Source organism: Sapajus apella, unplaced genomic scaffold (genome assembly GCF_009761245.1).
Source record: "Sapajus apella isolate SASKATOON/1434 unplaced genomic scaffold, GSC_monkey_1.0 scaffold133, whole genome shotgun sequence".
In the NCBI taxonomy this organism is placed as follows: Eukaryota; Metazoa; Chordata; class Mammalia; order Primates; family Cebidae; genus Sapajus; species Sapajus apella.
Genome location: NW_022437073.1, coordinates 925,279 through 941,194, shown reverse-complemented (window position 1 = coordinate 941,194; position 15,916 = coordinate 925,279). Strand labels below are relative to the sequence as shown.

The 15,916-nt window shown below is 37.2% G+C and overlaps 1 protein-coding gene and 1 pseudogene across 10 annotated transcripts in view; both read right to left on the bottom strand.

The window, feature by feature from the left end:
• Positions 1 to 15,916, bottom strand: part of CDC14A (cell division cycle 14A) — a 183,884-nt gene that overhangs the window by 36,729 nt on the left and 131,239 nt on the right. For all 9 annotated transcript variants that reach the window (XM_032262938.1, XM_032262945.1, XM_032262941.1 and 6 more), the window contains one exon: positions 10,640 to 10,799. In XM_032262938.1, coding sequence (XP_032118829.1) covers positions 10,640 to 10,799 — 160 coding nt within the window. The remainder of the gene's footprint in view (positions 1 to 10,639; positions 10,800 to 15,916) is intronic.
• On the bottom strand, positions 1,512 to 3,031 carry LOC116539801 (annotated as a pseudogene). Its single transcript, XR_004264198.1, has one exon. The product of XR_004264198.1 is annotated as an ADP-ribosylation factor-like protein 5A pseudogene (transcript).

The window sequence follows — 15,916 nt, the reverse complement described above, 5'->3', positions numbered from 1 at the left end:
CACACACACACACACACACACACACACACACACACACACACACACACGGCACAGAGCACAGGGCTAAGAGCAACCAGGCCATGTTAGAAGAGAGAATTGTCTTCAGGAAAAAAAGTGGAATTAGAATGGAATTTTGCTGTGTTGAGATTTTGAAAAAATTTAAAATTGTTTGGCATAACTTTTTAAAGCATTATTGTTTCCTAAATGCATAAAAACTATGCAAATAAAAAAGGCAATTACGTCTAGGACAAACAAAGAGAGTATCAAAAAAGGAAACAGTCACAGTGTACTACTAACCTCAACCATGAACAATATTTACATAGTACTGATGTGCACATTATTTGATTTAACCAGTATAGTTATATTGGGAAGCTAAGGGAAGTGGTGGTGACAGTGAGATAGAAGAGCTGCATCCTGTCTACAAGTACCAGGAAGCAATAGAAAAATGTCCCAAGTCGATCAATTAAAAAACAGCAATGTAAGCAAGGTATTTATAATAGAAATATGGCACTAAAAATATCAGTATAATTTTCCCAGAGATTTCTGCCTTTGAAAGTGGGACCAAGGACACAGAAAGGTGAAACAGGAGGCTGATTTTTTTTTGTTGCTAGAATTCAACACTTGATATTTTTAAAGCTGTGATCATATATTGCTTGAAAAGAAAGCATTTTAAAGATGTACAGTTAAACAGAAAATTAAATAACAGTATATATTAAATTATAATTACATGTATTTTTCTTTCATTCTATTGTGAATCTTAAAGGTCATATATTTCTGTAAATTATGATTCATTTATCAGAAAACAACAAAAATACTACAGTACACAGCCATGCACCTAACTACCTAGATTTTTACTTCCTCCTCTCAAGTTTACTTAAACATCCTCACTCGCCAAGAAAAAGAAAACAACACCTGAAGTCCTAGTTCTCAACCTCTGGAGAATAATCCATTTTTTTTCTTTTTTCTTTTTTTAATCATTCAGAAAACACTTGCATTTTTGTCAAACAGTGCATTTATGTAACAGAAGATACAACAAAATTTAGAAATAAAAAATATCATACTATATTTTAAGTACCAAAATAAGAAGAAATTTGCAAATTAAGAAATTATCAAAGTTGCTCAGAAACATACCTTACTTTTATTCTAAAATTCACTTTAACTGCTTGACATATAATTTAATATTTAAAAATAACATAGGTAAGTTGTTTAATTGTACTTATAGAATGTTACTTTTCTGGGTAGACATGTTTCACACATACTTTTCAATTAATGCTGAGAATTCCTTTGATAATTTTAAACATAATATGATTCGCTGATTAATGGATTAATAATTTATTCAGTAATTTAGATGCCATAGGAACCATTGAGAGGAATAATCTGATAGTTGCTCATTGTACAATCCCGCCTGTTAATAATACCAAGCCAAGAATCTGAGCGCTATCCCACTCTGTTGAATTACATGTTTCCATGTGTGTGACTGGTCAACAACAAAAAATTGATACACAATGCCATGCTTTTTCCTTTTCCCTTTTTTTCTTTTTTAACAAGCAGCTCAATGATTTGGGAGGTTGGTTAGTACAATAGAGAGAACATAGGGAGAAAGTATAAAATGGCACTTAACACCAATGCCAATACTTATTATGGTTATAACTAAGGATATTATTAATATTTGTGTTACTTTTCTTTCTTTAGAACATACATGAAAGCCATTAACTTGAACTTGAGATATATACACAATACACACACAACGTTAAGCAAAATACTTTTCAGAAGTAACAGTACATTTGAAAATACTGGAAACTAAATATCTGTGCTGATTTGTATTTTGACTTAATGGAACAAGAAGAAAACAACATTCAACTAGGGAGGGTTACACTGATAACAAAGCTCTTAAAATTCAAAATATCTTCCTCTCCCTTTGTACTTACCACAGGCTACACAATGTCCTGAGAGGATTCATTATGAGAAAAATGTCAATCACAGCTTTAATAACTTACTTTGGAAAAAACTAATGAGAAAGCAAATTGGAAGGTGAGACTTCATCTTTGTTTTCAAATAAGTGGTCTTAATTTTTCTTCTTACAGAAAAAGTTTAAATCAGTTTATTATAAATACATTGAAACCATTCATTTTTGCAGCTGACAGGTCAAGTCCAGCACTTCATTTATACAGAGTCTATGAGAGGTCAGTAGAGATAATCTAGTCTTAAGTTATGACATCATCCATTCAAGTGCTTGGCACAATCCCTCTCCAGTTAGAGCACAGAATGCCTGGATATGCCACTGATGATCTTTAATAGAAGTTAGCTTCAAAAACTGGGACATTTCTGCTACTGTCATGCATTCTTTAACACCTTGGTTATTAGCAAAAATCAACAATCCAGCTTTTCTTAGGTCCTCATGTGCTAACATTTTATAAGTTCTTCCCTAGTTACAGAAATCCTCTCTCTGTCTCTACTGTTCACAACGACTATTACAAACTCTGTGTTAGTATAATAAGTGTTCCAGGAAGAAGGAAGAGATGCTTGCTACCAGTATCCCACATTAGGAAATGTGTATTATTAATCACTATCTCTTCTACATTAATTACTTCCTGTTGTAGGAAATATAGGTACAACTTCATTCACGGAAAACTGGCAAAGGATGGTAGTTTTCCCTGCATTATCCCACCCAGCAATGCTAACTCTGTGCTCCTGGTGACTGAACAGTTTCCAAATTCTGGTGAAGAGAATTCTCATTCTCCAGCTGCAGATCCCCGTCCAGACATCCAGGCTGCCTGGCCTCCCCTGGCTCAGGCTGAGTGGGAAGAGAGAGAGTGCTGGAGCTTCCGCCTCTGCTGCTCCCACTGCCGCTGTGGTGTCTGCCCCTAGCCTTTTGGGCCACGGTCCTCCCCCAGCTCCTCTCGGGTGGCTGCGATGGCAATGACCACACGGGTGAAGGTGTTTTTTCTTATTATTATTATTTTTTAAAGTATATGGCTAGGCACGGTGGCTCATGCCTGTAATCCCAGCACTTTGGAAGGCCAAGGCAGGTGGATCACATGAGGCCAGGAGTTCAAGACCAGCCTGGCCAACATGGTGAAACCCCATCTACTAAAAATACAAAAATTAGCCAGAGTGGTGGCGTATGCCTGTAGTCCCAGCAACTTGGGAGACTGAGGCACTGAGAATCATTTGAACCCGGGAGGCAGAGGTTGCAATAAGCCGAGATCACACCACTGCACTCCAGCCTGGGCAATGGAGACTATCTCAAAAAAAAAAAAAAAGTACGTGTATCTAGAGAAATACAGATATATTTATGATATATTTTTATGTATTTATATATATATGCATTTACCATATATATGTAGATATGTTTATATCTTTGTCATTAGTAATAAAGTATAGGCAAACATGAAAAAATATTAAAACCACCTATATATTTACCATCAAAAGCAAAACACATTCACATTCTGGCACATAGTCTTCCAGAATTTTCCCTGTGCTATATAAAACCCCCAGCCTACTTCTTCCTTACAAAAAGAGGTTGTATTACATACATACGCTGCTTTGTAACTTTTTTAACTTAAAAAACATTGTGGAAGTTTTTCAGAACAAGTTTTTTACAATCTCTGTCATTTTATGGCTCCATAAAATTCCATTGTCTAGATATGCCTAATTTTATTATTTAACCAATACCCTAGGTTAGGCTGTTCTCTGTATTTCATCACTATAAACAGCCTCAACAAACATACTCTTACACATACATGGTTCATGAACACTGTCTTATTATTACCTTAAGACAAATTCATAGAAGTGGAATTCCTTTTAAAGTCATCTACATATTACCAAATTGCCCTCCAAAAAGGCTGCACCATTGTAAATCCAACTGGCAATGTTTAAGAGCTTTTTATTCCCTAAACATTTGTCAATGCTGAATATATTTTTAATGCATTTGATAGGCATAAATAGCATCTCATCATTTGAATTTGTGTTTAGTTCATTTCTAGGGAAGTAGAACATTTTCTAAGTTTACCAGTCAGGACTGTTCCCATATTGTTTTACTTGTGAACATGGTGTTTTGGTGATTTGTAAGAGTTCTTTATACCCACAAAACCCCCTCATTTGTAGATGTTGCGTATATTTCCTCACATTATCACTGTGAGAATGAACTGGAGTTCAAGTCTTTGGGGAGGGACACATTTAAGTGGCTATGCAGTGGTCTGATGAGAGATGATGGACTGGATTAGGGTATGGGAAACTGCGTGGGAATCCAGACTCGGGGAAAGGGAAGAAGGGGAAAGAGCCAGAAATGTAGTACAGGTCTGGAAAAAAATCTACCAAAATGTAAACCATAAAATTTTTTGTCTAAACCAACTGTCTTTTGTCTCTGTGGCCACCGTACAAAGTATAGATCATTTTTAGGACTATGAGAGATAGAACATATAAACTGTAAAATTCTCAGTGATTAATAAATAGCCTTCAAACTCTTGACAAAAATAGTTAATGTTATTCAAAACATGTTTACACTAAATCACAGAATTAGGAAACTAAAAACCATCTGGAAAAGGCCTTTGGCCTCCTGGAATACTGAATAAGACAAACAGACATAAATACAACAAGCTTTACATTTATTAGGGAATTGATCCTATAAGATATACCAGGTCATAAGTACCTGTGGGGGGAAAATGTTTATTATCAATGCAGTACTATGTATTGTGTGACACAAATCAGTCTCATGAGTTGGTGGCCTGGGAAGAGTTTGAAGACTTTTCTCCTCAGGTGCTGTTAGGTCTCCTTCCTTATACCAAATTCATTCTTCATGATGACTAAAGAACACATTCATAAATGACAAATGAAGAGAACCCAACCTGGGCCTGCCCTCAGGCTCCAGTCCCTCCCTACAAAATGCCAGGGCAGACTCTCTCTTGCCCTAAGCTGGTCCAGGAGAAGCAGATTGCTTGGAATCTGCTGAAAAGAAACAAAACTTCATGGCTGATGCCAGCAACAATGAAGAACCCTACCTAGTCCAGGGAAGACCCTCCTATGTGTGTCCCCCACAGCAAATGGATCTGCTCTGAGTGCCCCATTGCCCTTTGGAGGATCTAAGCAGCAACACTCCTTTTGGATACTGGACTGCCCTAAATGACAGCAAACCAAAATACTGTACCGAAAGCTGTACCATTTTAAAAAGAACATGAGTGATGACCTAGTGAAAGAACAAATATCAACATGAAGAATATTTATTTTATTCCACCAGTTGTTCTCTCTATACACAATCGTGTCCATAGATTTCAGCTGGATAAAGTAATTGCTGACCAAAACATAAACAAAATCAAGGCAGAGTAAGCTATAGAGGAGGCTGTGGAAAGTGCCGGTAAGAAAAGATTTACGAGATAGAATATAGCACACTAGGGAATAAAGATGGAAGAATTGTAATAGAAAAATGACATAAGTAGATAGTTTAAATAGAAATGAGTAAAAATAGAAGTCCAAGAACTGGAAGATAAAGTTGAGAATGGAATTTTTAGCAGATTTTAATAAATTGGCTAGGAAAGGTGGCTGGGTCATCTCTAAATTCTTTTCAGCTCTCAGATGTTGAACCTATGAGATTTAAGTGTTGGGAAACGGCAAAGATGTCATCTTTATAATAAGCTGCTTCTGATCAATAGAAAGTTTGGGTTTACCAGAGCTACCCACATCTCTCTTCTGGCTGCCCCATTCACTGCCACTCTTTGGGACCTTTAAAACCTGGACCTCCCCATTATCAGCTCCCTGGCCTTCAACCCCAGCCCCATATGACACCATAGCCAGAGAGACGTCCCAGCACCCATTATCAGCTCCCTGGCCTTCAACCCCAGCCCCATATGACACCATAGCCAGAGAGACGTCCCAGCACCATGATTCTGTGTGCTGTCACTCCCCTGCTTAATAACTTCTGGTGGATCATAGTAGAATTCAGATTAGAACTGGTCTTCACCAGGCCGGGCGCCATGGCTCACGCCTATAATCCCAGCACTTTGGGAGGCCGAGGCGGGTGGATCACGAGGTGAAGAGATCAAGACCATCCTTGCCAACATGGTGAAACCCTGTCTCTACTAAAAATACAAAAGTTAGCTGGGCATGGTGGCGTGCACCTGTAGTGCCAGCTACTCAGGAGGCTGAGGCAGAAGAACTGCTGGAACCCAGGAGGCAGAGGTTGCAGTGAGCCGAGATGGTGCCACTGCACTCCAGCCTGGCGCCTGGCAACAGAGAGAGACTCTACCTCAAAATCAAAAAAAAAAAAAAAGAACTGGTCTTCACTGTCAGAACAGGGGAAAGAAAGGTGCTTAAAACCGGGGCATTAGAGAATTAATTTTTACTTCATAAATTTTTCTAAGATGCACCCTGCTTGTGAGTACTTGATGGTTTTTACAAATCACAGTATCTCAAAAATGTAATTAAAACACTACGTTCTTGTCTACTTGATTGTCAATTTACATGAACTTGGCGGCACATTAGCAGCACCTGTATCTAATTAATATCACTAAGTCAAGAACACCTACTGATTGGCGTGCTAATACTGGACTATAGCCCTAAAGTACAAAATCTAAAAACTGTTGTGATTTCAGGAGAAGTTTATTGGAGGGACCGGTTAATGTACTAAAGATTACTGTATATAATGTACTAAAGCCACACTGGAGAGCTCCCATAGAGTTAGCAGAGTATAGTGAGAGGCCTCCCAGGAGGGTGGTTGAGTACACAGAGTCTGGAGCCAGAACACAGAAATTCAATGACCACTTCACCATGTACTCAGGATCTCGGGCAGATGGTTTGACCTCTACCTCAGGTATGTCTCCTGTAAATGGGCCTAGTAACATGGCCTATTTCATATGGCTGCTGTAAGGATTAAAAGGGTTAATTAATGTCAAGTGCCTAAAACAGTTCCTGGCACATAGTACCTTCTGTTTAGGTAGTTGTTGCATGCTAAGATCCTGATTTAATATTTGCACTTTAAATAAAGTACTTTAACTTCCATCTTTCAAAATAACTCCAATCCATAATGGACCCATAGGCCCCTGAATGTTAAAGTAAGAACTTACTGCTAATACTATTTTGTATTTGAGCACATAATGTATTTGTGTAGCTTAGATTATTACCAATTTCATGTCTCTGTCCTTTTTTTTCTCTGAAACTATAAACTTTCTTCATTCATTCACATAATATTTATTAAGGCCTTTGGCCAAAAATAGAAACATGATGAAGACAAATGAAAGTCTCTGCCTTCCTAGAGATAGGAAGAAGAGATAAGGACTGTGGAGGAAAAGAACAGTGCAAGGCAGGAGCAGGGAGCAAGGAGCCTAAGCTAGACCCACAGGATGCGCTGTGTATATTTCATAGTGCCCAGCCCAGAACTGAAGTCCAGGGTCAATAAAGGGAAAGCATCTGTTCTATTTCTCATAACTCTAAGTTGGCAAAGAACATTCATTAAACACAACCTAGTCCATCACTATGACCTGCATCATTCTGATTGTTTTCCTTTCACCTACATCCTACGCACTAAAAAAAAATATTTATTTATTTATTTGAGACAGAGTCTTGCTCTGTTGCCCTAGCTAGAGTGCACTGGCATGATCTCAGCTCACTGCAACTTCCATAGCCTGGGTTCAAGTCATTCTCGTGCCTCAGCCTCCTAAGCAGCCGGGACTACAGGCATGTGCCATCACATCTGGCTATTTTTTTTTCTTTTGTGTGTGTGTGTGTGTGTGTGTGTGTGTGTGTGTGTGTGTGTGTGTATTTTTAGTAGAGATGGGGTTTCATTATGTTGGCCAGGCTGATCTCAAACACCTGGCCTCAAGTGATCCATCCACCTCAGCCTACCAAAGTGCCGGGATTACAGTCAAAAGCCACCACACCCAGCCTAAAAAACTATATTCCAATTCTCCAAATCTGGTAACACAGAGCTTCCTAGTAACGAATCACAAGAAAATTCCTGTAAGCCTAGAAAAGAAATAATTTAGACTCTCTGCTTTTAATCTTTTTTTTAAAGGAAATCTCTAGAGGAATACTGTCTTTTTGCACTTTCTATATACACAAACTAAGTAAATCCAGAAATCCCATGCATGCAACTTGAAACATTAAATTCTTACAGCATTCTCAATCTATTTGTCCATGTGCAATTTATAAGAACAATAAAGACTTCACTAACTCTGTTAAGTTCAATTTTGAGTAAGCTAATTTTCCATATTCATGTGAAATTCCAAAGCTGGCACCACATAAGCATGGCAAAAAAAGTGCTTCTAAGAGTTACCTGCACAAAGCATTACATGAGGCTGTGTAAAATATTCACCATACCATCATTCTCTGGCATTTCTGAATTCTTTCATTTCTGCCCTTGAATTTCAGAAACAACAGCATTTTAATGGCTAAAACTAAAATAATGATGGGGGGTGCTATGATCTGAATGTTTATAACCCCCAAAATTCACATATTAAAATCCCAACCCCCAATGTGATGGCATTAAGATTTTGTTTGCCCTTTTTGCCATGTGACGATGCAGAACGTGCTGTCTATGAACCAGTAGGCAGGCTCTCACCAGACACAAAATCTGTTGATGCCTTGATCTTGAATTTCCCAACCTGCAGAACTGTGAGAAATAAATTTCTGTTGTTTATAAGCCACCTAGCCTATGGTGTTTTCTTACAGCAGCCCAAATGGACTAAGACAGGGGATTAGACTTATAGATATACAAACTTATATTTAAAATTGACTTACTTTAAATTCCAATCATCTTGCATTTCTTACCTTCATAGTGATACATAAATGTTAAGTATTCTTAAGTTCAACCAATTGGGGTTTAAAAGAGTATGAGAATAAAATGTTCTAATTACCAGGTGCTAATTTAATCAAGATTATGATGTAGAAAGTACTATGTTCCTGCAAGGTAAGTATGTTTCTGGGATAACAGGATTAACTTTATGTTTGTCTTTTCAGAGTTCATGACTTAAAGCCCTGTTTACCTGAACTCAACCTGGGAAGGAAAAAGGTATTCTTGCTTAGCTATGTTATCACGTTAAGATCTTAGTTCAGAGCCTTTCTTTTTATTTGCTTTTAATAGGTGAGGGTGCAACACAGAAACAAGAAAAAGTCAACAAAGGGTCTAACATCAACATGACCTTGCATAAGATGTACATTTCATCAGGACGGATGACTCCAATGGGTAAACTGAGTCACCTCATCAGCAGCCATCCTGGAGAACACAGCACTGGGCTTAAAAATCAGTTCTTCCAATGGTCTCCATCGTTGTGTCCTTGAAAGAAAACTCAGATTCCCAATCTCCAAGCACTGTGGCTTTCTTGCTAAAAAGAAATCTGTTTGGGATGCCAACCATTAACCTAAGCGAGCTATGATGTGTTCCTTCCATTCTGGGTTCCTTCAGGCTAAAGCCTGAGCCACAGTATTTGGTTTAAGGCCTGTGTCCAGGTCTAATGGGTCACTGTCTAATGGAATGTAAATCTATACTTGTTGCTTCTATATTTTTTATTTTTTCTTTTTCTTTCTTTCTTTCTTTTTTTATAGACAGGGTCTTGCTCTGTTGCTCAGGATAGAGTGTAGTGGCGCCATCATAGCTCACTGCAGCTTCAAACTCGGGCTCAAGCATCCTCCTGCCTGAGTCTCCCAAGTAGCTGGGACCACACAGGCATCCATCACACCCTGCCTGGCTTGCGCCACTTTTTTCTTTTTCTTTTTCTTTTTTGCTCCTTTAGAGATATAAAAATATAAACCAGATGCTCAGCTTTACCTCAGGCATAATGTGGTAGAAAGACCTAAACCAGGAATTGAATGCCCAGGTCTCAAAGTGACCCCACCACCAAACAACTCTGGAACTTTGCACAAATCACAGATTTTCTGGGACCCCAGGACCCCAGTTTCTTATCTGTACAATAATGGAACCAAACAAATGGTTTCAATGTTGTTTCTAGTTCCAAAAATGCTTGTAATCCTGATTCTTAGTAAATCAGTTCTATTTTTATTCAGAGGTAACAGGGTGTGATAGAAAAGAACACAAGTTTGAAATCAGACAGACATGGATTGAATATTTGACACTGAGGCCAGAACATCTCTGACATGTAGTTTCCTTCCTATAAAATAGAGATAGTATTGCCTAATTCACCAGGTAGTTACGAATATTAAATCAGGAAATATATATCAACTATTTAAGGTGTTTTGTTTACACTAGAGTTTTAATTTTTTTTTTTAAAGTTGCCCTAATCATGTTTTCAAGTCTGCACTTACTTTAGAAATCAACATGAATTTGAGTTTTTCAAAGTACCACTTGTGGTATATATTATTTCCTCAACTGTCACATTACAATTTTTTTTCTCGATACCTGTTTTAATTTTCAAATAGAAAGCTTGCTTTTCTGTTTCCCTTCTGTAAATATTCTCCCTAACCAGAGTAGCCTCCTTTATAATTTACTCCTTAAATTATAGCTTTTTTTCTTTTTAAGGGCAATTGGTTTCTCTTCTCTCCTTCTTGCTATATAGACAGATGACTCTACATCTACAAATTCGGTATTCTTGGCATGCAGAGAAAAGACGCTGCCGTGGTGCCCATGTCCAAATGAGAAACAAGGGCAGAGCATCAGTTTTGAGGAGACAAAATCTTCCTAAGGAAAACTCACCTCTCCAAATCTTTCCATGTTCTGTATTTTCGATAGGTTTCCACCAATAGACATATCATCTAGGCTAGAAAGAATTTTATTAATACTTCCTTCACTGGATTGTCGATTTTTCAGTTTGGATCGGAAAATGTCTCCTTGGACCCACAACGATGCTTGTTTTCTGCAAGAAAAATAAAAAAAGACAAGAAAAAATTATCTTTACAACTACTCTCATCTCACAAGTATGATGTCTTACAAAGAAAAAGCTTAAGAAGCAAATCAGCATTTATAAATCAGACTAGAAAGATTATGATTATCTTAGAATTTAAAAAGTCACTTTCAAAAACCCAAAATAAAGTTCTGTATTAAACACAAATCTCATCCTCCAATACTCTCTATATAGTTGACTGCTCAAGTCCTCAGATGCTGAGAACGAATTCCATAGCAATAAAGATTATGAGCCCATTTGTCTTTTAAATATAAATTTGAAATCTTCAATTTCTTAAATAGCAATTTGATATGCCTGTTTACAAAAACAGAGAGAATAACTGGACTCAAAAATGTAGATGAAAGAACTTGGGTTAAACAGAGATATTACCTAAAAAAGTACTACGTACCTACTTTCAGGTGGTACTATGAAAGGCCCTCAAAATACAACTTTAGAAAACTACTCTTAGAATCTAAAAGCAAGGCTTATAGCCTCAATTAGATTTTCCTTAGAAAAGCAAATGTGTTTGAAGTTCATGTATAAGTTTTCTTTCATTCAGTAAGGCACAATCACACTGTCTTCAATGTTATGCGAAGATAAAATATGTAAGCAAAATAACATTCTGAGGATTTTACTTTTATTGATGGGATCACCTTCATACATTTCCTTCAAGATAATCTATCCCACAGAATCACTTTATTTTTATCCTATAACACACTGTGCAGAATAGAATTAAACTAACAACACGGTGGTTTATCATAAAAAGAAATAACAAAATCGAATGAAATAATAGCATTATTGAGGAGATGCCACCAGTAAGAATACAGATGTTTCTAAAAGCAACAGGATTGAGTAATACTTTCTTACAAAGATTCCACATATCTATTGTAAACAGTGCTACAATGAACATTCGTGTGCACGTGTCCTTATAGTAGAACGATTTGTAATCCTTTGGATATATACCCAGCAATGGGATTGCTGGGTCAAATGGAATTTCTATTTCTATGTCCTTGAGGAATCTCCACACTGTCTTCCACAATGGTTGAACTAATTTACACTCCCACCAACAGTGTAAAAGTGTTCCTATTTCTCCACATCCTCTCCAGCATCTGTTGTCTCCAGATTTTTTAATGATCGCCATTCTAACTGGCGTGAGATGGTATCTCAATGTAGTTTTGATTTGCATTTCTCTGATGACCAGTGATGATGAGCATTTTTTCATATGTTTGTTGGCCTCACGTATGTCTTCTTTTGTAAAGTGTCTGTTCACCATGGAATATTATGCAGCCATCAAAAACGATGAGTTAGGGTCCTTTGTAGGGACATGGATGAACCTGGAAACCATCATTCTCAACAAACTGACAGGAGAGCAGAAGATCAAACACCGCATGTTCTCACTCATAGGCGGGTGTTGAACAATGAGAACACATGGACACAGGGAGGGGAGCACTACACACTGGGGTCAGTTGGGGGGAAATAGGGGAGGGAGGGTGGGGGGTGGGAAGCTGGGGAGAGATAGCAAGGGGAGAAATGCCAGATGTAGGTGATGGGGAGGAAGGCAGCAAATCACACTGCCATGTGTGTTCCTATGCAACAATTTTGCATGTTCTTCACATGTACCCCAAAACCTAAAATGCAATAAAATAAATAAATGGGAAAAAAAAAAAAAAGATTCCACATATCACATAAAATTCAGGTTAAAACACTGATCAGTAGAGAAATGCACATCAAAACTACAATGAGATACCACCTCCCACTAGTAAGAATGGCTATTATCAAAAAGTTAAAAAACAATAGATGCTGGTGAGGTTGTTGAGAGAAGGGAACGCTTATACACTGTTGGTGGGAGTGTAAATTAGTTCAACCATTGTGGAAAGCAGTGTGGCAATTCCTCAAAGAGCAAGAAACAGAATTACCATTTGTCCCAGCAATCCCATTACTGAGAATATACCTTGAGGTATATTCTACCATATGTGTCTATCATAAAGACACATGCAGGCAAATGCTCATGCAGCACTATTCACAATAGCAAAGACAAGGAATCAACCTAAATGCCCATCAATGATAGATTGGATAAAAAAAATATGGTACATATGCACAGTGGAATACTATACAGCCATAAAAAAGAATGAGATCATGTCACTTGTGGGAACATGGATGGAGCTGGAGGCCATTATCCTTAGCAAACTAACACAGGAACAGAAAACCAAATACTGCATGTTCTCAGTTATAAGTGGCAGCTAAATGATGACAATTCATGGATACAAAGACAGAACAACAGATACTGGAGCCTACTTGAGGGTTGAGGGTGGGAAGACAAAGGGGATCAGAAGAAATAACTATTTGCTACTAGGCTTAGTACTTGGGGGGGTGACAGAATAATCTGTACAACAAACCCCCTTGACATGAGCTTACCTACGTAATAAGTTTACACATGTACCCCTGAAACTAAAAAGTTAAACTTCCTCTCACCAAAAAAAAAAAAGAGGATAAAACAAAACAACTAAAAAATGCTTCCTGAAAGTTTCACTACGCCTTCAGGAAAAGAAACCATCTCTCCTCTTAAACCAAGTGTACTCTCAAATCAGAACATTATTCTTTATGGTTAAGTGCTGTTTAAAGCCTTAAAGAAAAGACTAATCTTAAAATCACAGCAACATTTTACATGTGCAATCCCCTCCAAGCATGCAATTCCACATCTATGTATCATCCTACAGAAATATACACTGTGTACAAGCTACAAAAATGCTTGTCGCAGCATTATTTGCAATGGCAAAATATTGGAAAGACCCTAACGTAAAACCAGCTTATTAGATTACAGTTTCATTCTGTGAAATATTATGTAGCTGCTAAAAAGCCTGGGACAGACCTACACATGGTAACAGGGAAGAGAGGCTGTACAATGAAGAATTAATGAGTGAAAAATATAAGTGACTGAGTATAGAAAGTGCGATCCCATTTTTTGTTTGTTTGTTTAAAAAAGGAAGGGGCAATGTTATAATGTTAACAAAAAGTTAACAGTTATCTAAAATAATATGCACAAAGATATTTACTAGTTACCTACAGAATAGTGATAAAGGAAACTCACTTTCTACTACATAATGTCTACATTATTAGACTTTTTTTTAACAATGTGCCTCATTTGCTTTTGTAAAAAAAGAAAGTGATCAAAAAATGAAAATAAAGATCAAAGCAGAAGAAAGTTAGATAAGCATGAAAAGGAACCTTTAAAGTTGCTATTATAAAAGGTAGAAAACACATCACTATATATTTTTAACAACAGTACTTATAGGCACCTTTAAAAGTCAGTAGAAAAGGTGTGAAAATATTAACAGCATGAGGTCAGACTGGGTGGTTGGGAGACTTTTTAAAAAATATAATATCTTACCCTACTTTCAAATAAGATGCAATTTTTTTCTTTTATTTTTTGCCAATTTTTTAATATTTTCCAAATAAAGCAAAGGGGAAAAAGAAGTATCTTTAGGTCTAATTTCTAAGACAGCTACTATTGAGGCTCTGCATGTAAAATATGTTGTCCACACATAAGACGAATTTACATTTCTAACGTCTTTCTAAAATTGAAACTAGTTTAAATTATCTTAAGAAACTTTCAGTATATTCTTTAATAGATTAAATATTAAGACAAAAATCTGGTGAGTTTAAAATATATATGAATAAAATTAAAATTCCAGAAATTTATGAACACCAATTCACTAGTGAGTGAGGCAGTATCTGCTTTCTATCATGGTAGAAGTTACTTTTTGGAAGCAAATCAGCAAGAAGTATTTTCTGAGCTTAGGATATGTAAATTGGTGGGATTAGCATATCACAGAGTCACTTAATTTTTCTAGCTATAAAATATGTATTGGAAACACCTTTTTAAACATTTCTTCCTTTGTAGAAAACTTTATAAAATCATGAAATAGCCTCCCTTACACTTGGCATCTTGAAAAATTCTTGTTTCAGCCGGGTGCAGTGGCTCATGCCTGTAATCCCAACACATTAGGAGGCTGGGGAGGGTGGGTCACTTGAGGTCAGGAGTTCGAGAATAGCCTGACCAACATGATGAAATCCTATCTCTATTAAAAACACAAAATTAACCATTTATGGTGGCATATGCCTGTAATCCCAGCTATTTGGGAGGCTGAGGCAAGAGAATCTCTTGAAACCGGGAGGCAGAGGTTGCAGAGAGATTGCACTGCACCACTGCACTCCAGCCTGGGCAACAAGAGCAAAACTCTATCTCGGAAAAAAAAAAAAAGTCTTGTTTTAACTTTTTATACCTTCCGACTTTCTACTTCATGCAATTAGCATAACTCCTTATCCAATACTTGAATTATTTTTATTTTAATTCTGGCTGGGATACATGTGCAGGACTTGCAGGTTTGTTACACAGGTAAACGTGTGCCATGGTGGTTTGCTGCTCCTATCAACCCAACACCTAGGTATTAAAACTGGCATGCCTTAGCTACTAATTCTGATTGATGCTTGAATCGTATAGCCTCCAAATAGTGGTGAACAAATTCCAGAGTCTTTGACACAGAATGAACAATTCAGAAAATAACTGTCAAATTCATAAATGAATGTGTTGGACCTCAGGCCAAAACTCCCATTTATAAAGAGCTACTATTAAAAAAAACAGAAGATTCAGCTCTGTCATAAAGAGTGAGAAATTCAGATAAATGAAACACACAGGAAGGACAGGATATAAGGAGGAAAGACTGAACGTTGTCTCTCAAGAAGGGATTTTCTAGTATAGGATGAGAAAAGCAAACAAGTGAAGTCCAATATTATAAACGCTATGATCAGGATTTGCACAGGACCTTGGGAAAAGCGGCCCCCTATTCAATCTGAAAAAATCAAAGAGAAGTTCCCCAACATTCCAGAAGTATCTGGAAAGATGAGCAGGACTTACCCAGCAAAGAGTATTGCCAAGCAAAGAAAACAATGTGGGCTGAAAAAATAGTGATATCAAAGAAAATTGCATGTTTATGAACACAAATTGTTTAATTTGGCTGAAGCAGAGGCTATGAGAGATGGACCCTGCATGCCATCCTAAGGAATTTAAATTAGATCCCAAAAATAAAGAA